Genomic DNA, 25,781 nt, shown 5'->3' with positions numbered 1-25,781 from the left:
TAAATCGTCTTTAAGTAGCCCGCTTGGTTACGGCGGGGGATGCGCCGCGGATGCTAATCAAGCCCAGACGGGCTACCTTGATGGAAATGTGACCTCAGCGAAAAAAGGAAAAAATGATTAATTAATGAAAAATAACATCTTGATCAAATTTCAACAGCACGCTTGCTACCGATTGCCATCACTTCTTGCGTGTTATTGCTCTTCTTTAACGGCATGAATCTTCAAAACGAGGTCATTACCGGGTTACTGCCTGTCACCAAAGGGAAAAATAATTTACGGCGGGTGACATGACAACACGACTCATCATATCGAGCGAAGACGATACGAACGGCGAGCAAATACAAGCTAAGCAGAACTTTTACAGCGGAAGTCAAACTACCAGCGGACATCGGAATTTGATTGGCTTCAAAATTTGGATTACAGTTGACCTGCCTCAATTGCATATAAATGTTGTTTTTTTTTACTTTATTGTGCATTTTATGGCTGGTGCGACTTATACTCCGGTGCAATTTATAGTCCGAAAATTACGGTAATCACATTTAAATGTGTACAAAAAAAGTTGTATTTTGGAGGAAACGATCTTCAAGAAATATTAAGAAGGATTATGAACTTTTTCAAGTCACAAGTGAAAACTTTTACATGACAAAGTCTGTCTTGTTTCTCCCCGAATTCGTATTTATTCCAGAATTTGTGATTTGTGCACTGGTTTACCATCTGCACACCGGCAGAGCATTGTCGTACTTCGCGCCTCTCGAGCGTTCCTCATTGGCACCTTCAGACGCTCCGTTTAATTAGCATGCTTGTCGAGAACAAAGGCCAGCCCAGAAAATTATTTACTCTCGTCAATGGAGGCTCTCTGCCGCCGCTAAAGGTTAACGCTGCCTCGTCATATCGTTTACCGGAAGAAGTGTTGCCGCTTCACCTTGACGAGTGTGGGAATTTTTAACAGCGTCGCGTTAAACCTTCGAAAATTCGGCTTCTTATGCGACCACCCTCGTCTTTATCGATACTCCGGTGCGCCGGCATACTTTTCCAGAAACTTCCGTTTAATCCCGGCATGTAAAACTGATCCGTTTCATTTGAAGCGAGAGAGTGCGATTGGTGAGAACTGACCCCGTCTTTGTCTTGGTGGTGAGCCGGCTGATTAAAAGCGTGCAAACGTTAACCTGGAGACTGAATAAAAATGGAAATGAAAGCGCTATCTGATATAATCCCGTCTAAGGAAGAAGAATTTCAGAATATCCTACTATGAAGATAATTTCTTGGGCGTAATCTTCCGACATTTTCCTTTGTGTGATGCTTACCTGCAAAATAGCTGCATTCAGAAGAGTTGTCAAGCCTTCAATGATTTTTTTTTGGGGGGGTGACAAGTCTTCTTTTCAGAATATTTTTTTTTTTCCTTCAAAAGCTTTTACTCAAGGGCCGTATGACTTATTTCTTGAATTTCTTTCGTGTCTTTAGAGCACTGATTTGTAGAAAACGGTCACAATAGCCAAAAAGTATCTGATGCAAATAGTAACTGAACACAAACTACAACTAATGATTAATTTCACTTGTGAGCGGATATTTTTCATGAACGTTTTGAGTGACAAATGGAAGTCGGTCTTATCCGAACTTTGCTGTTTGTTTTTTGTGCTTTGTTTGAGTTGTCTCTAAACGCAGTTGCCGGCTTCTGAGAATGATAACTTGTTGAGCAGCACACGTGTTGCCGTTGTGAAAAGTCGCGACAGATAGTGTCTGCCCACCGCGACTCGGCGCATTTTTCATTCTCCACTGAAAAGGAGTCTTTTTTTTTCTTCTCTCTCTTTTAGGATGGTCCCCCTCTGCAGGCTGATAACTATTTGTGCAGGATTAATGTCCCAATCACTGCCTTCTTCTCCTCCCCCACTCACACATCAGCGTTAATGACCTTGATCTAAATCAGCAGGAGGCGTGGAGAGACGCTCTTATTACTCGCAAACGTGGCCGTACATCAGACGCCCGCCCGATCACACGCTCGCTCGCTCGCCACGCCGACGACGATATCTGCCGCATCAGCACATCTTTTCGCAGCGTTACCCTACCGGCCAAATGGAAGCCAAGCCACGCTAACGCTAAGAGTAATCAGCAAAACTTTACCGTCACGTTCCGCTCATACACAGTGACCAAAACGATTCTGAATTTGGTGGCAAAGAGGCAAATGGCTATGAGAAAGTGAACTTGGAAGGAGATCTCAGAAGGACATCTTGAAAGGACCAAAGTGATCAGACTTTTTCGGAGACTTAGAACCAAAATGGCCGACTTCCTGTAACTTTTCAGGCTTGGCTTTTCAAGTCACTAACAGTGAACCTTTCTGAATGTCAGCTATAAGTACGCTCATTCATCAGCGAGCATATTTTGTTATTAGCTGTTAGACATGTGCGAGCTAATTGGCGCTTTCAACTACTTTTAATTGCTTTGCTCTCCTTGAGAGCGCCAATAACAACAATTAGGCCAGCGCTGATTGCTGTGATGGCAGCAGTATTTCACTCAAGACCGCTCCAAGGCCAGCTTTTATGAGCCTTGCTCCACGCAAAAGTGCGCTCATTAGTGAAAAAACAAGAGTGCGGGAAAGAATAAAAACGAGAATCCACACGTTTGTTTATAGATTAATTATTGGTGCCGATTGTTTTTCGTTGCATAAAGACTTTATGTCATCACACGCATAAAGGCCGGATCAGTTTTCCGACAAGCGGGAGGGTAAATGAAAACAGCTCTCAGCTAGCGGGGTTAGCGATACCTTGGCACGTGTACATTGTTGATTTTTATTCCGTGGCATGAAACCATATCTACGTTCGAGAAAGCTTTCTTTGTGAAAACATCTTGATGATATCCTTATTTACCTAATACAGCAAAGCCATACTAATTACATTTCCATTTAAAATCCGACTTCTAAATGTAACATTTATTTAATGATTAACTTATGCATTTGACAGTTCTTTTAAAGTGAGTTATTACGATTCAGGTAAGTGCCTATCCCTGGGATCAATAAAAATCACTTTGGTTTGTGCGCGTTTTAGGCACTTTTTGTTAAAAAAAAATATATATATGTATATAAACTTTCTCCAGAGTAGCAATTTTCTATTATTATAACCAAGTGAATTGAAATCACTGTGAAGGTGATTATTTCTATTATACACGTTGATTCTCTCTCTCTCTTTCTCTGTCTCTCTCTCTCTCTCTCTCTCTCTCACCCATCTCCTTTTCTTTGGATTTCTGTTCTCTCCTTTGATATTTCATAATGCTTATTATCGCCTTTTCATTTTGTGGCCACTGATGAGCGTCGGGCTGCAAATGAACAGTAATTGCCACCCCATTGCTTTGATCCCATAATACGCGCAAGAGTCTTTTTAACAGTGACGCGCATTAGCAAAAGCGCACTTTGTTTCTTCTTTTCTGTGCTTCCAATGCACTCATAGGACAATCGATATGTCCATTTGTGCCTCTTACTCCAATGAATGGCATTAGTACTGCGAAAAATCACACAAAATTTGCCAACCTGAGCTTTGATTATTATGAAAAATCAGGGCATATTTGGCCACCTTCCCTCACAAGAATTTGCACCGAATTGGCTCCTTGTTGAGCGACTTCCGGGGCTTGAAGCTTTTTGGTGAATGACATGTTGGACCAAGTTTTTTTTTTTGTTCAACAGTCAAACTGGTGCCAGGGGTTCGTTGTTTTTTGTTTTTTTTTACTTTTGAGCCATAATATTCATCACAAAATGGCTGCTTCAAATCAAAATGGCTGCCTTCTTCAATTTTTCTAATTTCATTTTGTACATTTATTTTCAAACAAATTTTCACACATCCTATTATGTCAAACTAGTGTCCGGGGCTAATTTTTTGCTCGATTTGTTGTCATATATCTGTTTTGTTTTTGCTCATGGCCAACCACCAGGAAGCATCTGCTGACTGACCTTTAAAGTTGTTCCCATCTGAAGGTGATTAAATGCTTTACTAAGGAATTAACGCACAACAACTGTTTGGGGTTTGGCTCCCATATGCACTTTATCTCTCATTCCAAAACAAAGTAAAGCAGAATATATTAAGATCATAAAATACAAATAGAACATACTGAAGAAAAAATAAGCGGTAATTACCGTACTCCTAACTGATTATAAATTTCGAACATAGTGTTTACCATTTTACTAAAGACCATATTTCCTGCTACATTGTCAGAGCAAACTATTGCTAACTACTAAAGTTATTCAAATCGCTACAAAACTTTTTAATAAAAAAAAATATAAAAATACAGAAATATCTTGGTCCGCACGAAGGTAAACAATGTTGCAAACATTCTATAAAATATTGATATGATTTTAGCTAATGCTAACATTATGCTCCTAAAATGGGCCTGGTATCCATCTGGAAATGTGATCTAAAAGTTAGTTCCTCCTCGTGTGGTAGTGTTAGCATTAGGGGTGGCCTTCTGGCAGGAAAGATTCTGGCAAAGACAAGCAATGTCTCAATCTAGCCGCCGTTGATTTACCACCGTCTTGGCTCATTAGGCTTAAATGCATTGCTAGCATCACCATTATCACCATAATGTGTCATAAATAACTGCGGGGAGAAAAAAACATGAGCATCATTTGTGCTAATCACTGATTTGTAACCTTGTGTTGCTAATAGGCGAATTAACCGCATCATGCAAATATTGTGAATATGTCATTATGCCAAAGCTAAATATTGAATTCTTGGTCATTGTTATCCAGAAAGCATGTTGAAACGTTTCATTCGCAGCCTATGCTAACAAGTGACGACTTATTTAAAATAAAAAGTTCTTCATCCAGTAAAGTACCCTCAAAATTAATAATCGATCTAAGTCATCATATTTAGTATGTTAAATAACAAGCTAACATCATCCATTCATTTTCTGTACCGCTTGGTCCCCACGGGGGTCGCGGGCGTGCTGGAGCCTATCCCTTTCAACATGTACGCTAACATAGTAACTAATATGGAGAAGCTGGGCTAACATAAAGAGTATGCGGAGGGGGAACAGAGTAAATCATGCGGTTTTGGTCAATTAAGATGTGGCTCCAATGTCGGGGCGTCTGATTGCAATAGTTACGACGCGTATCGGCAGGATCCTGATTGAACCTTTCACGATAAAACGTCAGCCATCACGTCGTTGCACATTATGAGTTTTTAAATTACGTGGACGTGGGCGGCTGCCATTATGGCCATGATGACGATGAGGGATGATGATGAGTGTTGGTCTCAAAAAGTTGAAGAAAAAAGTAGATCTGATGTGACTCTCTGAGCTTGTGATTTATTTTTGCAGCAAGACTTTGTCAAATTGGAGTCATCATTAAAAGTCCTAATCACACATTCCCGTTTGCTCAGCACTATTCTCACATGATAAAACATGGCATCAGGTTATTTAGACTTTGGCAGGTAAGCCAGCAGAGAGACAGACACAAGCATTTCAAACGTTACTGTTTTCAAGCTAGCTTGCACACTGATTTTTTTCATTTTTTGGAATCAAAGCGATTGAGTTAGTTAGCTGGTTAATTAGCTACTTAGCTAGCAAGTTACTGTTTTGTTGGTTGGTTATTTGGTGTGTGGATTCATTGTTGGAAGACTTAGAATTGTTCCTTTGATGTATTTTTAGTTGTTTAAAAATTGAATGGTGTCCCGATATGGCCAACGGCCTTTAGTTTTCCTGAAAATCTTTTGATTGATTACGAGGTTCCTAGTACCCGGAGGCAGGACAGAACTTCCGATGCTCCAGTGCCAAAGCAAACGTGTTTTCAACTTTTTCATCAAACAAACATGACGACTTTCCCTCTTTGTCAGGACACGTTAGTAAAAAGGAGCTTGTGTAGCATTTGCGGGCGTGTTTTTCAGCAGGCTACGGTAGCTCATGCACCAGCAAGTCTGAGTGTCTTCAGCAAGAATGCACAGCTGCACACTCAAACCTTTATCCGTTCAAAGTGTATCGCAGCTTGTGTAACGCGTTTGCCTCTGATGTGACTGACTAACCCGAACGCGCTACAAGAGGCACATTATGATATACGATAATGCAGTACAAATCTATGTGCGTTTCACAACAGCTGCAGTTGTAACAAAGCAGTTTACATATCTCATAAAATAATACAACTACAAAGACAATAAAAATAGCATATAAAAAGATAAATTAATGACACTAAGATTTACAATAGACATCAAGAAGCAATAGAAGGAAGCATCGTCCCTGAACCGGGAAGTGGCCGGCTAGCTAACAAACAAAAAAGAGGGTGACTATTAACAGCTCTTACGCAGGCACTGATTATTCTTTTACTCATTTGTCAGTTTGTTAATTAAAAGTGGGACTGGGACGTCATCTTTTATCAACCCGAAAGTAGGCTCTCGCTAGCAAACAAACTAAAATGATGAACGCTAAAACTAGCTGTTAGCTTACTTTTATGTATTTGAGTGTTTAAGAATTAATTCTTATTAATTCTAATTATTAATATTCTTGCGTCCGAGAAAACGCTAGTCATGTGGGTCAAACATGCCTGAGCCAACTCTACCACAGCGGCGGCTAATTAATAACATGACGGTTGTGTAAAATATGCAGAAAATGTATTTGGGTTGACTGTCCAGATATTAATAATGATTGTGTGGGGATAAACCGTGGCCTACTTTGGGAATCTGCATATGTAAATATTCCCAATAGGCTGCCTCCCTCCCATATTGATTGATTAGTTTAGCGCATAAAGGTCAGAGTCATAAAACACATACCTGTAATTAACAGCACCGCATTTCGAACCGCGACTTGGTCGGACTTCTTATTGCGACGCTAGCAACAAAAAATACAATACTTGCCAGCATGAGTATGCTGGTTCGAACTAGTATCAAGTACCAGGACAATATTATGTACTGTATAATCCAAGACAGGAAGTAGTAAATGGTTGAAGGAGGTAGTCTGAGTTAGTAGACGGAAGTCGTACCGTGGGTCTACCCTGATGCGGTCTGTCAGGGAGGGATGGGGGGGGGGGTCTCGTTGCAGCTCCCCAAGGGGTGAGTTGGATGCAGCCTGACATCCATGACATGGGGCAGCAGGATGCTGGCACCAGTGCCGCAGGGAGCTAGCAGGGGGGGCCTGACTGTGAAGACCACCTCTCCTAATAAGGACCTTTTACCGCACCGGCCATGTGACACCGCTGGAACTCATTGTCCCGAGACTGGGCATTGGAGAAATACTTTTCCTGAGTTTTCCAGATTCTGGAATGCTTGATAGGAATGAAAGGGTAAAATAACTTCAACCTTTTAGAATACAGGCTGTCTGGCGGTGTTTCGGTTAAGGTCAGCGGTAGCAAATACTTTTTCTGCCACCCGGAAGTACAAACATTTTGAAATGTACGATAGGAGATGGGAGGAGGAAGTGCTTTTCTCAAACACTCTGATAGTCTTTCTACTCTTTCCTTTTAGCAACACCTGAGCGGGACAAGACAGCTAATACAAGAAGAACCCCGTTATTAGGCACATACTTCCCAGTCACATGACATCAGTCACATGACATGAGTCAGGCTGCTCTTGGAATTTCCATTCGCCGCCATCGCCTACAGCCCCCCCAGCACTCATTAACGCCGCCTCGGATTTATTAAAATAGATTATGGAAATGTTAATGAAGTCATTAATAACATTAGTTAAGCAGCATTGACGTGGTAGTGCTGCATGTGTGTACGTGGGTGTGTGCGTGCGCGTGATTGGTGACAGGGACACCGCGGTGGGCGATGGTGTCCAACCGCCAGCGCTGATGTGATCCAATGTGGCCGCCGCTGTCCTCGCACCTCACGTTGCTGTCGACAGCACTTTGCACGGACGCCCCGGGACGAGCGACGGCCTTTTTCTCGGGAAGAGAGCATACTGGAAATTGACCCAAAATGGACGCTTCAAACCAAAAAAGGATGACTCCCTCGTCATGTTTTCTGTCCGCAACTGTTGGTGTAATATGTTGCAAAACCACTCCAAAGAGGTGAAAATTGCCAAGATTCAATCTTTCCGATCACGATAAACATTTAAACACGATTTTGTAATACATTTCTTAACGGCTGTTTTAACTCTTTTGTGGTCAAGAAATGAGATTACCATATAACATCGCCTGCGTATTTCATAATAATAACAACAACAACAACGACGACGACGATTGCTTTCTACGTGTATAGATAACGCTTTTCGGGAAACGCTCTCCAAAAGATGTGTGCTTGCTTCAAGCTGTTGATCTGTTTGAAGTACCCGTAGGTAGGAGAAAGTAGCAGAAAAACCGAGAGACCCGAGAGGTCATTTCAAAACGCGCGTGCCGGTTAGCAGATGTTAGCATTTCCATAATAGCATGCAGATGCTATTCAGCGCCATGCTAATGCGCTACCAAGTTTGCGATAGCTAATCGTTAATCTACGTTTATGATTGAGGGCGCCGTCATAAAAATATCAAGAACAATCGCGCCGGGCTCTGCGGCGGGAGATAGCGTAGCCACCGCGTACATCACACCAGACAGGCCCGTTGAGGTGGAGTATCGGGGGGGGCAGCGGTCTGGGGGGCAAAGTGGTAGTGCGGGGGGAATAACTGAGCAGCTGCCGGGACAAGGTGACACTCCCTTATGGGTTCATTGAAGACTCTGAGTTGTCCTTTGGTGCTAATGCAAGCCTAATAGTAGTAATGGGGATAGGCCATATGGATAAGGATTCAAATTAAGAAAAAACTTTGAGACAACTTGAGACAACCTTAAGACATTTTTTGAGATAGTCATTTTTTTTCCAGTGCATGATAGTTTTCTTGAAAAGGCAAAAAAATAAATAAATGAATAAAATAAAATGTAATTTTTTTTAAAATAGAAAGTCCCTGAATCATCCTCCGATTCCGAAATGACCTAGCTAGCGCCACAGATAGCCGTCGTGGTAGCATTTTGCGCTACCAGCAGCAAACTGTGATCTAGAGCGTCTGCTAACATTTTTGCACCGTGAATTTTAGCCTCAGGGCGTTGGGGGGCATCGCTTGGCAAAACTTGCTGAAAATGTCACAAGCGCGGCGTCCTGCTTTTGTTAGCCCTGCGGCTCATTTCCTGCGGGAGAGCACGCTAACAAAGCCGCTAATTCTCCCGTTAATTAAAAGGAATCACAAGTCAGCCAGCCCTTCAAATGAATCTACAAGAGTGTGTGCGTGTGTGTAAGATGCCGCCAGCTGAGCATGACGCCGCTGTCTAAAAGCGACACCGAACAAGTCTGTATATTTGGGTTAGCAGTGAGCTAGTGACAAAATTCTCTTGGACACATATCCTTGCCATTCCTTGGTTTTAATGATACAAGTGTCCAATAACCAAAAACGCAAACATTCTTTTTGTCTTAATGAATCATGTACCTGGAAGCAGTTATCAAAACACCAAACAATCATATAAAGAGAAATTTCGATGGAGTTTTTTTTTTGGATACGCCAACAACTTTGAATAATGGACAGCTTGCACATACATATTTGATTTAATCTTTTCAGTCACGCAACATCGACCAATCACGTGGACGTCTGCATCTTAAAGGGACAGTTGACTCATTAGCTCCGAGATGACGAGAGGTGTAACAAAAAAGAACCACTTCAAGTGTCGAGGGTTACAAAAATTAAGAGTAACACTTACATGCCATGACACACGAGCTGCAACGTTTTGCTCACAAATGTTGTCAGGGCAACGATGCGGCTAATTAGCTCCGGCAAAATGTCGTCGCTGGCCGTCGGCCACGCGGATCCCGTTTGTTGCGGGAGACGAGTTATAAATACTCCTCGGCGCGGAGAGTGATAAGGCGCTAATTAGCAACTGTTAGCAGCACACAGAAAAACACATAAAAATGTTACCCCTCCCTTGATTGCTTTTAGCACGTGTAAGCGCACACGGGATTGCGAGCCAGCTTCAAAGAATTTGCATACCAGGCGCTACATGCTACATGGTACACTGTAGTAAGTTACACGATACAACATATGCGACGTGGCGAGCTTCAGTTGTTCACACTCCAGTCTGACAAATGAAAGCCGGCCCGGTCGTTAGATGAAGATAAGAACGTTATCTTCTTGACTTTTATCAGCGTCGTTTCTCTTTCCTTGGGCAGGTTGTTAGCGTAATTGCAACGTTACGCCGTGCGGAGAGGGGGAGGCTACTTTTTAACCCCTGTCAGGTGCATTGGCCTCGAAATAAAATCTTGATATGTTTTTGCTCATTTCTTCCCGTGGCCGACATGACCTCTGTCTTGTTCTCTCAATTAAGCGAGACGAGTACTTTTGCTTAAGAGATCTAAGCAGGTCTGAAGCCGTTTCATAGTTCAGTCACTCTCCTGAAACACGGGTGGGCCAATCAGAGTGAAGCACACAATTGATTTGACATGTTTTAGTTATTTTATGTTAATGAACTTTAATGAACCAAGTGTCCAAAATCCTAAACATGATGTCTGCTACAGGCTATAAGCTACATGCTAGAAATAATGCGTACTCGGGTGCATTTCATTGCACAGGCAACATGTTACATTGTGTTCTACCAGCTACATTGTATGCTACAGGCTACACGCTACACATTATCACGTTTGTGCCTCCCCTGTGAACACGGCGTCACGCCCCAGAGCCGCCGAGCCATGGGGCGTGTGTGTGTGTGTGGGGGGGTCTTCACTAATAGGCTAACATGAAGACCCTCTCCGGCTGTGGAGCAGGTCCTGACATGGCCTTGTGGCAGGGCTCCCAACCCCACCACACTCGCATCACTTTCTCCCGCTCCTGGTGTACAAACTGGGGGCATCAATATATCAGAATCCCAGTGAATGACATAAAAAGTCTAAATTGTGACATGTGAAAGATATTTGACCAAGATAAATAAGTTCATGGATAAAATAAGTCTAGTTCAAGTCATTAAACGGGCGGCAGCACATACTACCTTGATGAGGGGTGTGCAGACTTTTTATACCCAATGTTCATTGCGTATTTTGTATTCTAGAGGCTACATGCTAAACTATATGCTACAGGTTACAAGCTATGTGCGACTATTGAATGCTACAGGCTAAATTCTTTTTAGGTAGGGGGCGGGGGGGGGGGGGGGGGGGATTGCTGTACCAGCATTCTGATTGGCTGAGAGAGCCACATCTTGATTGCAATTGCAAATACGCCGCCCGAGGCTGACGGACGAGTCTCCGTCCGTCCCTCCGTCCAGCGTAGCTAATTAATTTCATTAGAAAGTTAAGTCATCTTCATATTTGGAGCGTTGTGGCGTTGCTAATTTATTTCCAGATTTAATTAGCTCACAAGTACGACAACGAGAAAGAGAAGGAGGAGGAAAAAAAACAAAACAGCTCGGGCAGGAGGACTTTTTAATTATCAGCTGGGATACATGTGAAAATGTTGACGCCTCGGGGTTGAGTTAATTAAAACCTGCATTATTTTAACATTAATTAGCTGCCGTCTTTGTTTTCCACTGCCATATGGCTGTGTCCCGTAGTCAAATGTAGTTAATTAAGCTCATTAAGATAATCATTTTAATTACTCCAGACAAAGTGATTGGATTGAGAATGACGAGTTTTAAGGGCGAGCGCTTGTTGTTTTTGAGCGTGATTGGCGATAGTCGGCCAGCTGCTCTGCGTCGTTGCGACTCATAAGCCCATCGTACTTTTTTGGGGACAGCTCCCATCACCACTTGGTGGCACACTAACAAACTATGGGAGTGAAGATCCTTTTTTTTATTTATAACACTCGCGGTCCAGATTGGAACTTGTGGGTCCGAGTCCAATAACAGCGGGATGTCATGTTCGTTGTTCAGAGAGCGGCCGGCCCACTTAGGTAATTTGTTTGTCTTTAATCCTATTTCCTGCCATCACAGTTAAACAACCAAAAGCTATTTTGTGTGTGTGTGTGTGGGGGGGGGGGGCTATAAATAAACGGGTTGCCGTGCGGGATTTGATTAGAGGGCGGGCATTTAATGAAGGTGACCTTGAGCGTCAGGTGACCGGGCGCACATACGGAGCGCTAATATTGCTAATGTCCGGCCCTGATGCACTGCTGCTGATCCGCAGCACTCGGCAAATTGCTTGGGACAAATGTTGATGCTCGTGTGTGTGTGTGTGTGTGTGTGTGTGTGTGTGTGTGTGTGTGTGTGTGTGTGTGTGTGTGTGTGTGTGTGTGTGTGTGTGTGTGTGCGTGTGTGTGGTGTAACTTAGAGCGCAACATGAGAGCCACTTTGCCGCCGTTTCCTGTCAGGACGCAACACACCAGAATGAGCATCAAACTCACCAAATATCCTTTGTCAACTTCTTACTAACCCCCTCTCAGGTAATTTTTTTTTTTGGCCGATGAATTTTTAACGATAATCGAGTAAAATGTCAATGACGTGCTCGATGAGGTCCTTTTGGTAAAGGCACAACTCCTCCAATGATGACATTTGAGTCAACGTATCCTGTTGATGTTTAATGATAACCAGGTAAAGTTGAAAAATGTCAAATTGGTACTCAATTCTTGTCACTTTTCTCATTTTAATTTTCCAGATTTTCTTCAGATAGCATTTGAAGCTAAGAGCTTGATGGATTTTTAATGAGAAGAGGATAAAGTGTCGGTAGAAGTTGAAATTAGTCCACGATTCTTTTCAACCAGTTTCAATTATCCTTTGACTTTCGGGAGACATTTTAGGCCAAAAGACGAATTGATTTTTAATGAGAAGCGGCTGAAGCGTCAATGGTAGCTGAGGTCAAAAGAGACAGCGTTCCTTTCTACCACTTTCGATTTTTTTTATGATCTTTATCATTTCAGGCCAAGTACCTCATTTATTTTGAATGATAACCGGCTAAAGTTGACGCTGAAAATGTCTTATTAGTCCATGTCTTCGTCCTCTTTTTTTTTTTTTTACTCCAGACTTTAATTTAATAACAACCAGGTCAAGTGTCTAGGCTTGCTGAACGATCTTTATCCACACTCCCTTTTTTCCTTGGATGGTCTTTTTTTTTTTTTGCCTTTTCCTTTTCATTCACACTTCGTGTCTCAGTGTTTTGACGTTACGCAGTCTCGAGATTATCGCCATTGCTGGAGTCCAGCTGGCGAGCCAAGAAGCAAAAGGATCAGCGCCCAGTGAGGAGCAGCTTAATAGATTTACATGAAAGGAGCTGCTGGAGGTTAGCATCTGCTCCAAACGGATGCCTCCCCATGCCCTCATCATCGTCATCATGATCTTCATCTTGTTCGTCTCCGAAGTCGCCACCGTGCCGGCTAATTAGGGCCATGCATTTATTTATGAGGCGGCTCGTTATGCTGAGAAACAAGACGGAGAGGACACGCGGCTTTTCTCCACTCACCAGTTATTCATGATAACCGCCGCCGCCGCCACATTAGATGTGAACACAAACACACAAAACAAAGCCAAAGACTCCAAACACGTCAAACAAATCATGTACGAGGTATCAATTAATCAGACACCACATTGCAAACCTGTCCATCAAATACACAAACATGTAAATTGAGATATGAAAACATGCTCATCCAAACACCTATTTGAATGACACCAACGCATAAATCAGGCGACACAAACAAGTAACTCCATCCACTGCGCCTGAAAATCGGTTCTGCAAACACATTAGGAGTGTACCCAAAAATCGTTTGGAATCGGAAAGTTGCTTTTGATTCAAAAGGTGCAAATCAAATCGTTCCACTTGCAAAGACCTCAATATCTGACATCGAATCCTCTTTGTTTTTTCCACGCCTCAACTCTGTACTAGTGACCTTCTTTAACACGTCAGTTAGTAAAAGTATCCGAGCAGCTGTTTTTTTTTTTTTTCGTCCACCTTCAAGCGTGTAAGAGGAGCTTCAACTTTTTTGTCAGCAGCCTTTTTAGTAAAAAGCAGACATAATGGACAGGATCCAGTTTCCGTGTCCTCCTCGAGGCCAAACGCACGATACCTATTTTTATTTTATTTTTTTTAACGGCACCTCCTCCACCGCCAGACAATCATCAAGCGCATTAAGGTGGCCATTAAGGGCGTCTTTGCGGGTGTCGGCTTACGCCGCCAGCCGGCTTCAAAGCCGACGACCTGACGGATCGCCTGTGGGAAGACGACACTCGCTAGCTGACTCTCCTTACATACCTGAATCGTTATGTGGTTTTTTTTTTTTTTACTCACCTGATTTTTTCCTTTTTCCAAGTAAGTGTGCGCCTCAGGGCTCACAGCTAACACCACTTTTATTCTTCAAATTACACAAATAGGTAAATACTAATGGTAATGTACTCATGACATAATTAAATTCCAACACAAAAACACGCATGAGACGATCATTCCCAAATTGACATATAGAAAAAGTAGTGTGAAAACGTGTGTCGATGTGTGCGTGTCGGCGCAAACAGCTTAATGGACGCAAGCAGATCGCTTAATGGAAAAATCCAGCTTGCTGCGGTACGACATAATGCTGTTAGGACGTGGATTACAAGCTAAAGCCAAAAATCAGACCCAAAATAAACATGAAAGATTATTGTCAGCATTACTTTTTCCTGACCTCACACTGCCGCAGCCCGTCGAGTCGGCACCTGAGTGTGTGAGCGCCTGGTGAGCTTTTTTTTGGTTGAGTGGTTGAAATCACCTTAAATCACCTTAAATGTAAAAGCAGGGGGCTCAGCTAAATGAGGATGATGCTTCTCCGAAGTCATTAATGTGGAATGATGAATAAATAAATAAATAAAATAGATAAAAGGGCAGTTTTGGCGTTAAGTGGTCGCTGGACGCTGCTGCCAGAGCGCCATTTCAATGCGGAATTATCCCTTTAGATTGTTTGATTTGGGATCAAGTCGACCTTAATGCATTTGTGACTTGGCTTTTTGCTCCATCGGCTTGTTTTTGTGTGCCTTTTATTTGTGTGTTTTGTATCAAGTCCATTTGGACTGCTTTGCAAGTCCTGCCTCTTCTGAGAATCACAATACCAATAAACCGCTCAGTTCACAACACGTCTTTCGACAACATCGCAAACACTTTTAACGTTCCTGTCTGGGTGGCAACGCTGTTTTTTTAATAAACTTTTACTTCCATTTTTCATTTAAATTAAATAATCTTCCATTATTATAATTTCCAAGAGTTTATATATACTTTTTACATTGTGTCTTTGTATTTATAGGGTTAGGTTAACTGTTTAACAATTAGGTTTGAGTTTAAACAAGATGACACTTCACAGGATTAGCATCTATTAGCGGATGGGATATTTGTCCAAAACTTTTACGAGTTAAAGTTCCAATGCCGAATTCCCATCCTGTTTGAACAATTGCGTCTTATAAAAGATCTTGATTCGGTTTGTCGTGAAGCAGAAACCAAAGTGTTCTTACCACGTTTCGCTGGTTGAAGAAATTCTTTCATTCTTGACCTACATGGGCCATTTTAACCAAAGCGTGTCACTTTTTTTTCTAAACACATCTCGGAACTGCTTTAATTGTAGGAAAAAAACTGTTGAGTTGCTTAATGGCTTGTAAACAAAGTAACCCATCGATAAATGTGCTCTTACCACATATCAAGCGGGGAAGGCTTCGGCTGAAAGCAGATTGCTCTGAGTCTGAGCAGGTGCAGTAATTAGTGAACCATGCGCATGTCGGCATTGAAGAAAAAAAAGGCTGATTTTGTGGAAAAATATGTACTTTTACAGTCCTTTGAATGTTTACATGACAAAAACAAATACGTGTAACGTCAACGGAACATGCCCGAGATGTGACACGCATGCTTTCAAAGCATATATATATGTGTTTACGGAAGTAGGCGGTAGGAGGAAAAGAAAATTGGGGATACAAGCTAGGAGACCCTCCATATTAAATAGATGTGTCTACAAAATAAGACGTTACGTCATTGCCAAGCGGACCACATCAAATGTCCACTTTATATGCTTCATTTTTCACGTGGGATTAAAGTAAAATCAAATGTTAAGAAAATGCCAATATGTGACATCTGATTTTTTTCCCCCCATGCATTTGGAACAGGACGTTTTTGATCGGTCCACTTACCAAGTATTCTTGCCGTTTGTCAGTCAGTGAAGGAGTTTCATTCAAAATCCAGCTGCTCTGAACAGGGGCCATTTTAAATAAAGCATGCCACACATCTATTCCAAACTACTGGGAACTCATTTATTTCACAGGTATATGTCTCCTTGAACTGAGTGCAAAGAAACTTCTGTACGTTTGAAGTTCTATTCCCAAGAATTCCCATCAAAAACCAGCTACTCTGAACAGGGCTGTTTAAAAAAAGGCTTCTCTCATTTTGACCCCTGAGCCATTTTGATCAGACTTTTCACAAAACACTCAGGAATAGTGTCGATCTCGGGTAAAATTCTAACATAAGCATCCACTAACCGAGCGCAATGAATGCAACCCATCGTTTGGCGTGCCGAAGCTGCTCTTACCGCGTGTCAAGCGGCAGCGCACTTCACATGGAGGTCTCGTCCTACGCTAGCGCCAGATAAGCGTCTGGCCCATTAGCGGGGGTGCTCCCCCTTCAGACCCATTAGGTCCTGCGAGGACTTCAAACAGCAATTTGTTGTGCAAATAGGACGTTCAATTTGCGGCTGCCAAGCGAGAGTGCCGAAGAAAGGGAGCGGGAGAAAGACACGTCCCTCTCACTCTAATTGAATTTTCAAAGGGACATTTTCCTCCATTTGTGTCGGCTGGGTCGTGTGATGAATGGCCGAGAGCACAAAGAGGCCTTGCGTGTTTATCCGTCTTCACCGCCATTGCTAAGATTGAGTCGGAAAAAAATGGCTGACGCGCACGGACCACCTCTGCGTAGCGAATCGCAGAAGGCAAACTTTGACGTTGGCTACCTGGTTCTGCTCATGACCCGAGTCAACACGCGAGCGCTGGAATTTTGGTCCGAGCAAAATGGACGGATGCCAATTTTGGCCTGGGATGGTCAAACTTGGACCGAGGAGTTTGGCTGCAAGTTTGTGTTGTTAAACAAAGTCATCTCAAAATACAATGAAACCGTCCATATTTTTTTTTATTAATTAAATACACCATAGTGGAGCAAATGTCTCAGAAAATATCACAAATAAATTCATCTCTTGTCGGGCATTTAAATGTTGGGAGAATCTACACCACTGAATGACTGACAGGGAGCATAAAGTTGTTGTTTTTTTTAGGTGCGAGAGGGAAGAGAGTGGTGGGACAACAACATTAACATGCATGCTGTACATACAAATACACCAAGTGTGTGTGTGTGTGTGTGTGTGTGTGTGTGTGTGTGTGTGTGGCCATATTTTGACACGCCAACAAAGTGGGTGAGAAAGAAAAGAAATCACAATCCAGCAACAACATCAACATCAAAAATGATATCATGTTGCTTCAATAGAAAACACGACGCCGTTGGAATTTAGGAAAAAAAGTCCCACTCTCTTCCTGGAGAGTCTTTTTTTGTTGAGTTGTCCCGCCTCTTTAAGTGCAAGTATCCCGTCCAGGTTCAGTGAGAGTCCAGAAAACAGGTCCACAAAATGTCTGTGGGGAAGATGAGTAAGGGGGGGGGGGGGGGGGGGCTAAAATGAAGGCACACATCGCTGCTTTCCCGCGTGGCGTCCGTTTAACACACCTGAAAAAAGGAGGAGAGGCGTCAGTCCAGTCTTTTTCCTTGATGATCAGACAGCAAGCCGCATTTACTTTAAGTTTGTTAGTTACCAGCTGAATTACTCCCTCCGACCAGTAGGGGAGGAGATACACGCTGGCGTGACAACATGTGTGTGTTTATGTCATACTTGTATGTGATTCAAGCAGCGTGGGCAATCTCCAGCAGCACGCTTCACTTTGACATCAATAATGCAAGCACATTTCACTACAATGGATGCGGAACGCATCAATAAGCAACGAGGTCTCGCTGTTTACCACGACTTAAACACACGTCCGCAATTAAGCTCCGGAGCGCTTTCGATCCGCCGGCCCCTGAAAAGGCCGGGGAACGTCGGCCAGGATTTAGAGGCGCGCAAGCGCAACCGCCGCCGCTCCAAAGCACTCAAGGTGAACCCGCAATGCAATTTCTCTTTCTGGCCGACGTGATTACATCTGCCGCGGGCGTAATGAGGAACTGGCGCGTCCTTCGCGTATGATTAGGCTTCTGTTTGGCTTTCAAACGGCAGAGTACAGATCACGCCACGCCGCCCCCGGGCTATGGATCTTAGCCTAGGTGAGTAGAAGGGGAAATCAAATAAATAATAACGGTAAAAGTCGCTCATTAACGAGTCATTCAGCCGCCACGGTACAGTAATTCCAGATATGACCTTGTGAGGGTTGAGTTATTAAGAGTTTCGTGCTTTAAAGCGAATCCTCAACATTTTAATCAAACGTTATGCTGTTGTTCAGTTTTGGGCATGGGTCTTTCAATCTTTTTGGTGTGTCCTCTTACGATAAACACGTCCACCGAGTTTGATGTTGATTGAAGAAATGGTGTATCCCCTCACCCGTGTTGATGCAAAATGGCGGCTTCAACTTGACAGCCTTCGGCCATCGTTGATCGGCAAGGTTACTTTAAAGTGAACAAGTTGCCGCGCAGGTGTGAGGGTCTCACCTTCTGGTCCGGCAGTAGCGGGTTGGTCTGCAGCGAGCTCAAATGGCCGTTGATGAGTGCTGTGGGTCGGTCGTGCTCGCAAAACAGGCTGCCGTTGACGTAGTGGAAGCGATCGCCCGGGACCAGACGGTTCCGGCAGGTGGAGCATGTGAAACACTGGCGAGACCAAATAAAAAAAATAAAAAAAATCAAATTAAAACGGGGGTCGAGATGCCTTGGAGCAAAAAAAAAAAAACAGGGCCACCTCTGACTAACGACCTTAAATTGGGGAGCCACTAATGAGGCTCATGAGGGGTTTGCAGCTAAACGGGTCACCTTCACGCACCAGTTTCGACTTCCACGGCCACACAAACTCTTTGGCCTATTAATAGATGACATCATTGGCACAGAAATGTCCAAATCTTTTTTGTTAATAGACCTGCTTAAAAGGGTTCCTGCTGTCGAGAACTGAAAACAAGTGTTTGAGACGCTAAGCTAACTTTCTGTCGTTAGCACGCTAACCTTGAGATGGTAGACGTTGCCTTGCGCCCTCATGACCAGCTCGCTGGCGGGGATGGACTGACCGCACGCACTGCAAGCGCCGCTGTTGCCAAACAATCTGAGGGAGGAAAAAAAAAAAGAGCTACGGTTAATCTTACTGGGGGCTAACTCGTAGGAGTGTCCGCAGCGACATATCAGGACTGCTAAATGTGTTCTAAATACAAATAATACATCCGATAAATACAAACTGCCCGTTCGAAAGCTGCCGTTTCTCATCGGCGTGACGCCGTACCACAAAAATGTGTCGTTCCTCCGTCTAGTCGATTGCAACCATCAGGAGCTGCGTTTCCATTAGCAAGCTGTAGCTAGTTGGCTTGATATATCATGTGCACGGGTTAACCTTTTCAATCACGGTGTCAACACTTTAGATTTGCTTCTACTCATCTCTTTCGACACCCCCCCCCCCCCCCTTTGCCGGCCCCTCCCGATAATGAAATGCTTGCTGCGGCTTCCTTTCTATCTTCCTTCTGAGTCCACAATTTAGATTACTTCATCTCAGCGAGCAGCAAACTGAATGAAATTTCGATTTGAGCAGAAAGTAATTTACTGGGATCTGGAGCCATTTGTCATCATATCTCAGCGGGTGTTTGCTCTATCACGCCACTTTTCCTAAGCAATCAAATGAGAGCGTGGCATCTGACATGCTTCGACGGGAAGGGCGGGAAAAAAGAAAAAGGGGCTGAGGTAGGAGAAATGGGGGGGGACAGAGGCGATCAGATTAACTTGTTTGGCGTAAACAACCACAGAAAAGGGCTTTTTACGTGAAAGTAATGAGCTAAATCGAGGTTCCGCAACCCGTCCAAACAGGAGGGAAGAAAGCGGGGTGGCTGCTTGGGTCTGCTTTCAATAAGACAGCAACAAATTTAGTCTGGGAGTGATTTGGAAAGGCTCCATCAAAACTCAATTCCACAAACTAATTAACTGGAGGCTGATGGTGACAACGGTGCCAGCTCGGCGCTTTCACTGGGACAAACGTGACGCAAACGTAGCGGGCCCAGCAGCCTCCCTGCCTTTAAGCGATTAAAAAAAAAAAAAAAAACATGCTGCCTTTGAGCCACTCAGGTTCAAATTAAAAACAACAATACACTTTAAACAAGAAGATGGGGAATTAAGGTGGAAGATAAGTTGGACATCAAAAGGAGTCTTGGCGGCCGCCGCTCGTCAAAACAGGACGCTCTGATATTTGGAGAAGAGAAATGAAGCAGTTCTATCCATCTCGATGTGCTACCATTTTGCCTTGCTGACTGAAAATGACATCAGAGTGCTCAGGTTTGCTCGTGTGAGGTTCACGGACATCATTGTGCTTCAAAGGACTTGGAACATGTTGTTGTTCCTCTCCACTGACAGCAGGCGGGACAAATCTCCATCTTGACGCTGTCCTGACGCATTTTGAACTGGGGCCCAAAACCGTTGCGCGTCTTGTATGTCGTGAGCGAGAAGCTGGCATTAGCATGTCTGGTGCCCAAGCGTCAATTAAGCGGTCATCCATATTTGAAGTCAGGCTCTAATGGCCTCGAGTGCCACTGAACTCCAGCTCCCGGGTGACGTGCCACCGCCGGGATGCCGTAATTAACGTGGAGGGAGCCTTTAATTGCGGCGTGGCATCTGTTTGTCTCGCCCCCCCCTCGCCCCAGACCAGATCCCCCCACCGCACTAAAACATGATCTTGACTGATGTGAGGATTAAATTAAAAGAAGGAAACACGGCGAGTAGTCTGTCAACAGAGTGGCTGTCAGGTGAATGCTGGGCTCATTCAGTGCTGCCTTTGAGTGGGGTAAAATTACACACTCGCTCACCCCCTCCCCTCACACGCAGTCCATTAAAAAGGCTTCTGTGCATCAGCGGCCAAAGCACCTTAAAAGCATGAGGCCATATTGAAACTGAAGCACGGCTTTACATAATGGCAGAAGGTGCATTAGAGTGTGTGGGGGGGGGGGGTGTATTTGTGTGCGTGAGGGTGGGGGGGGGGTGCATGTTGCGCACGTGTTTCAGGAGGACGGGTGACGTCGGCGGCCAAATTACACGCGGTTAAATCCGAGTAACAGATCGGGCCCCCACCGAGCGAGTGCGAGGCCCTCGGAATTAATTCCGTTATGACAAATCAAGATAAACGCTCCCGCTAAATTGCACGGCCATTTAATTAATTCCCCGAGATCTCGCGCTCGCCCGGCTCTAATAGTTCACGTCGTGCCGCCGCTGTCATGGCGCTCGGGCAGGCTTCAGAGTGATATTAAATAACCAAGTATTAGATTTACCTCGCACGTTCCATTGGAAAAGTGCCATTTAATTACCTCGGCTTATTCAATTAAGTGGTGAGAGGGGGGGGAGGGGGAGGGGCAGGTGGTGCTGGGAGGTTCTCTTCCGAATCCTGGAGCAAATTAATTCCCTCAGAGACAGACGACGTCACCGTTCCCCCAAAAAATGTAATTGTGATGGCTGTTGATGGGCTTGGAGGCTCAACACACTTGATTGCAAAACATGTTGCAATGAGCACAGAGGCCGGCGCTAATGTTTGGCTAGCTGGCCTCAGTAAGTGGCCGTGAGAGAAGAGCAATCATTCTCACATACGGGAACTTTTAGTCAGGTCCAATGTGGCCGCCGTTTGAAGTGGGAAAACCCGGGCGAGTACTTGAAACGCGACATTACTGTCCCTTTAAAATGAAGGAGAGAGGAGCACAAAAAAAAAAAACACAAGCATCAAATGGCCTTGGCAATAATCCGTCCTCACTATCTGCCTTTCTCTGCTGCTCCCTCTCAAAAGCCAATTTGCTTAATTAAATGTTTTGTTTGCCCGCGCGCCTCTCATTCATTTCGGACACGTCAGCGCGCGAGCGGATACAAGCCAGGGAGCAGATCTCATTAGATAAAACCCATCAGGACTAAAAGGAAATGGGGGGGGGGGGGGGGGGGGAGTGGCGGCGGCTATAATTAAAGCATTTAATTGTGTAGACTCACTGTCAGATGCCGGCTTTATCTCCGCGGAGATCGCACGCTTCCATCACATGCATTTAGCTTTGTTTCGGCTCGGCTACAAGTGGGAAGGTGCGCGTGTGCGTGCGTGCGTGGGGGAGCCACCTCCCGCTTGCCATCGTGGCGTTAGCGTCCCATTAGCGATAGAGTGTCCCTCGACTCCCTCTTCATGCGATCAAGTTGGCTACAGGGCTTCTCCGCACCCCACGGATGTGAGCAAGCAGAAACAACATGGTGGAGCTTCATTCATACAAGAGAGCTGGTGCTGCTGTTTTGAGCGACAACTGTACACACGTGTCAACACTTTCGACAAGTTGACAGAATTGCTAATTGTTGCTAAGCTGATGAAAGATCATCTTCATTAATGTGCTCTGAATCACACCCGTTGTCTGATAGACCCTTTCCTGTGCTGCTGTTTTGGTTAGCGACAGGCTCGGGGTGGCTCTAGCATTCAACTCTTTGCCGTCCTTATCTATGCAGCCGAATTTAATGTTAAGGATTACGTCCACACGCGTTGCCCCTGAAGACAAATTTGGTGTGCTGTCGCGAGCCCAAAAGCATTCAAATGCAAGTGCAAACATTATCGCTTGTAATACGTCTTGTCTCCGTGGAAGCAGATGAGTATCAGGACAAAAACACTTTGTTGTCTCCCCCACTTGCAAGAATCATATCACCGTGATTTATTTATTGACTCTTTTAGCTCGGAGGGAATAAAGTTAACTTTGGGGAGCTTGCTGCTCACGCCTCACCACAAAGACAACGCAATGTTTAAGACGGTTTGTCTCAGTCGTGACAGATACTTTTTGTCAGCCAATGAAAACGCTTATTTAAAACAGGATGCAACTTTTGCACAAGAGCGACTTTCGGGCAAATTCAGAGCAACGTGATGCAGTGGATGCTGCTGTTTTAGTTAGCAATTGAACACAAGCACAGACACAACACTGTGGAATGAGCGCACATCAGAGCCAGAGTACGATGTTCAAGATGCGCCGAGTTCATCAGAGACGAGTTTGGGCTCGCGACGGAACGCTACGTGTCGCCGGATCTCTAGCTCAGCCTAATTTAGTGTTTTTTTTGTTTTCGTTTTTTTTTTATACCTGATGTAGTCGTTCCGGCAGAGGATCATGCCGCTCTTGGTGTAGCACGACGTGCCGATCTCGCCCAGCTGCGCCTGGCAGCACGAACACTTGAGGCAGCGACTGTGCCAGTAGCCGTCCATGGCGTACAGGAGGAAGCGGTCGGCGATTTTGCCGCCGCAACCGGCGCAGCGCTTCCACGGCAGCGAGCCGGCTGACATCGACGGCGGCGGTGGCTGTTGCTGCTGCTGGACGTTTCCTCCGGGGTTCACCATTGTTCCTGCGAGGGAAAGAAAAACATTCAGCACTACCGGTTGACACTTGATTTGAGAGAATAAACATAGTGGCGTGATAAAATCACCGTCTAGTGGAATACTAAATGTCATCCATACTAACTGGAAACATCAACATAGATAACAATCTGAGACGACCCCATTTGAGTCCAAGAAGAAAAACAGAATGGCGGTGGACTGATCAGAATACCAACGACTTAACTTTACAGATCTTAAACACAGACGCATAAAACATTGTGGGGCAACCATTTGTAAGAGTCAGTTGGACAAATAAAGGAACTCTTTTGGAAAACTGAAGAGAGATGTCAAGAAGCGAGACAGATTGAGGTGACACACAACATAAGCGGAAGATCTCTCCAGAACATAAACAGATCACAACATTGTGGAGTGACCATCAGAGTGCGAATAATCTTGAAAAATTACATATCCACAAAAGAAGGATCATCTTCTCACAAGCAACACTTATTCATCAGACCTCAACAGGTGCTGCTGTTTCTGTTATCAACGGGGCACAAGGATGAACGTGCACAACATTGCAACGGGAACCCATTAAAAACATGCCAAAGGTCACCAGAAAGTCTATCTACATTCTTTTTGTCATCATCTCATTCATCACTAGGTTGTGTTGTTGGGATCCACTAGCTCCACTGTCACTTTCAAGATGACACTTTTTGTTTTTCTTTGTTTTGAGGGGAGGGGGCAAAAAACAACAACAACACTTTCCTACAAAGCACGTACCAGAACTTGGCACTCAACACCAGAAAAGAACTGTTTTGTTTTAACTGCTACGGAAAAGTGAGGCGTTTATTGCAAGTGAGGTCTTTGTCATTTCTGACCTTCTTCGACTTGACATCACATTACTCTTCCAAATATGACGTTCCTGCCAAGCGTTCTCACGTCAAGCTGCCATTAAATGTCATTTGAAAGTGTAAGCGACAAATCCTTTGCTACAGGAAGGTAGACAAATTAAGTTGGAGGAGAGTAGTGTTGCGGTGGTGGGGGTCCATTCACTAAGCCATTAGCGATGGCTTTTAGGGACAAAAGCAAGCAGCCTACCTTTAGAGCTGATTGCATCTGAGGAAAAGGATGAGGGAGGCGACCTGAAAGTGACTCCCCGGGTAAACAACACGCAGCCATCGTCAAGTTTCACACAGCGAAGAAGAGAGGAGAGGAGGGAGAAGGGGGGGGGGGGGCTTTTAACTTTACTCAGGTAATTAATTACACGGCCGGGCAATTCGAGATAAGATCGCTTCGGAGTCAAAGTCATCAGAAGTGCGTCGTTATGTTCGGATTGAAGGAAAAACATCATGCTAGCAAATGTCAGCTAGCATACTTTCAAATACAAAACGTGAACTTCGCCCCCACCAAGATTCCCCCCCAAAAAAAGGCTGTCAAGCACGTTTTGACATTTTCTAACGGAAGAAAAACAAAAGAAAACTCACCTGGTTTAAAGTGGTGTGAAGTTAACAAACTGGAAAATGGTCCCAAAAATGTGCACGTAGATTTATTTACAAACGCAAAATAAAAAGATTTTTTTTTCTTAAAAAAAAGTTGAGTGATAGTATTTCCTCCGTTTTACTGCCTCGGAGTTCGGTTGTGGAAGGAACACGCAGAGTCCATGGCGGAAGGAAGATCGGATCTCTGCCACATCGCCGTAAGGTCCTCACACCGAGTGGAGCGTGCCAGGTTGAGAAGCGCTGAGGATGTCGGAGCAGCTGCTGCTGCTGTTGTTGCTGCTACTGCTGCTGCTGCTGCTGCTTCTCTCCAGTCCGAAGCTCCTGCGCCTCACGTTTTTCTGTCTCTGACAAGGAAACCAGCGCCTGTAGAAATGACCTCTGCCTGCGTGACGGAACAAGGCTTCACCCAATCGGGGCCAAGATAGTGGAAATGAGGGGTGGGGTTTAGTAACAGTCAGCCAATCAGAGCGAGGCAGAGCGCGAACAGTGGGATGGATGGAGAGAGAGAGCGAGAGAGAGAGAGCAAGCGAGAGAGCGAGAGTGAGAGAGCAAATAATCAACAGCATCGGTTAATATTGACCATGCATGCTTGATTAATGTCCATATTAAATTCCCATTTATTATCTTCTGCCTGGGATTACATGGTCCTTCTTCCCATTCTCAATGGAGACATACAGAATGCAGAGGTAACCTCGTGTCTGACTTTAATTACCTGACATTCCAGAAGGGTGTCGCGTACCAAGTCCTGGCACCCATCAACGAGTATACTTATTATTTACGTGTAATAGCGCCCTCGTCTGGCAAAGAGTGTAATTGTAGCAACGCACTCGGCTGTCATTTGTGACCTCATTCAAGACCCCTGGGGAGTTGGGTTCAAGCTGGTTTAGGTGTTGCTGTGCAGTGGGATGGGACCCTCAGAAAATTG

General features: G+C 44.4%; 1 protein-coding gene across 2 annotated transcripts; it reads right to left on the bottom strand.

Annotated features, from left to right (window-relative positions):
* Nucleotides 1–16,940: 16,940 nt before the first annotated feature.
* On the bottom strand, nt 16,941–25,223 carry lmo4b (LIM domain only 4b). Of its 2 annotated transcripts, none has more exons than XM_085928733.1 (5): nt 24,842–25,223; nt 23,128–23,386; nt 19,022–19,118; nt 18,521–18,676; nt 16,941–17,551 (listed from the first exon to the last, which is right to left on the bottom strand). In XM_085928733.1, exons 2-5 carry the CDS (start codon nt 23,379–23,381, stop codon nt 17,543–17,545), a joined length of 516 nt encoding a protein of 171 aa, XP_085784859.1. In that variant the 5' UTR covers nt 23,382–23,386; nt 24,842–25,223; the 3' UTR covers nt 16,941–17,542. The 2 variants fall into 2 exon arrangements, with proteins under 2 accessions (XP_085784859.1, XP_085784860.1); XM_085928734.1 differs by lacking the exon at nt 24,842–25,223 and adding an exon at nt 24,456–24,543.
* Nucleotides 25,224–25,781: the final 558 nt, after the last annotated feature.

The sequence above is a fragment of the Syngnathus leptorhynchus genome, chromosome 13, assembly GCF_054491065.1.
Source record: "Syngnathus leptorhynchus isolate UIUO chromosome 13, UIUO_Slep, whole genome shotgun sequence".
Taxonomy (NCBI): Eukaryota; Metazoa; Chordata; class Actinopteri; order Syngnathiformes; family Syngnathidae; genus Syngnathus; species Syngnathus leptorhynchus.
Note: the sequence above shows the minus strand (reverse complement) of the source record. Positions and strands in the feature narration are given on the sequence as shown.

Excerpts from the sequence above, each read along its gene's own strand:
- lmo4b (XM_085928733.1), bottom strand. The coding sequence starts at position 23,381 with ATGGTGAACCCCGGAGGAAACGTCCAGCAGCAGCAACAGCCACCGCCG. Across the intron at positions 19,119-23,127 it reads TGCCGGAACGACTACATCAG|ATTGTTTGGCAACAGCGGCG; the intron begins GTATAAAAAAAA and ends TTCCTCCCTCAG. Across the intron at positions 18,677-19,021 it reads GCAACGTCTACCATCTCAAG|TGTTTCACATGCTCCACCTG; the intron begins GTTAGCGTGCTA and ends TGGTCTCGCCAG.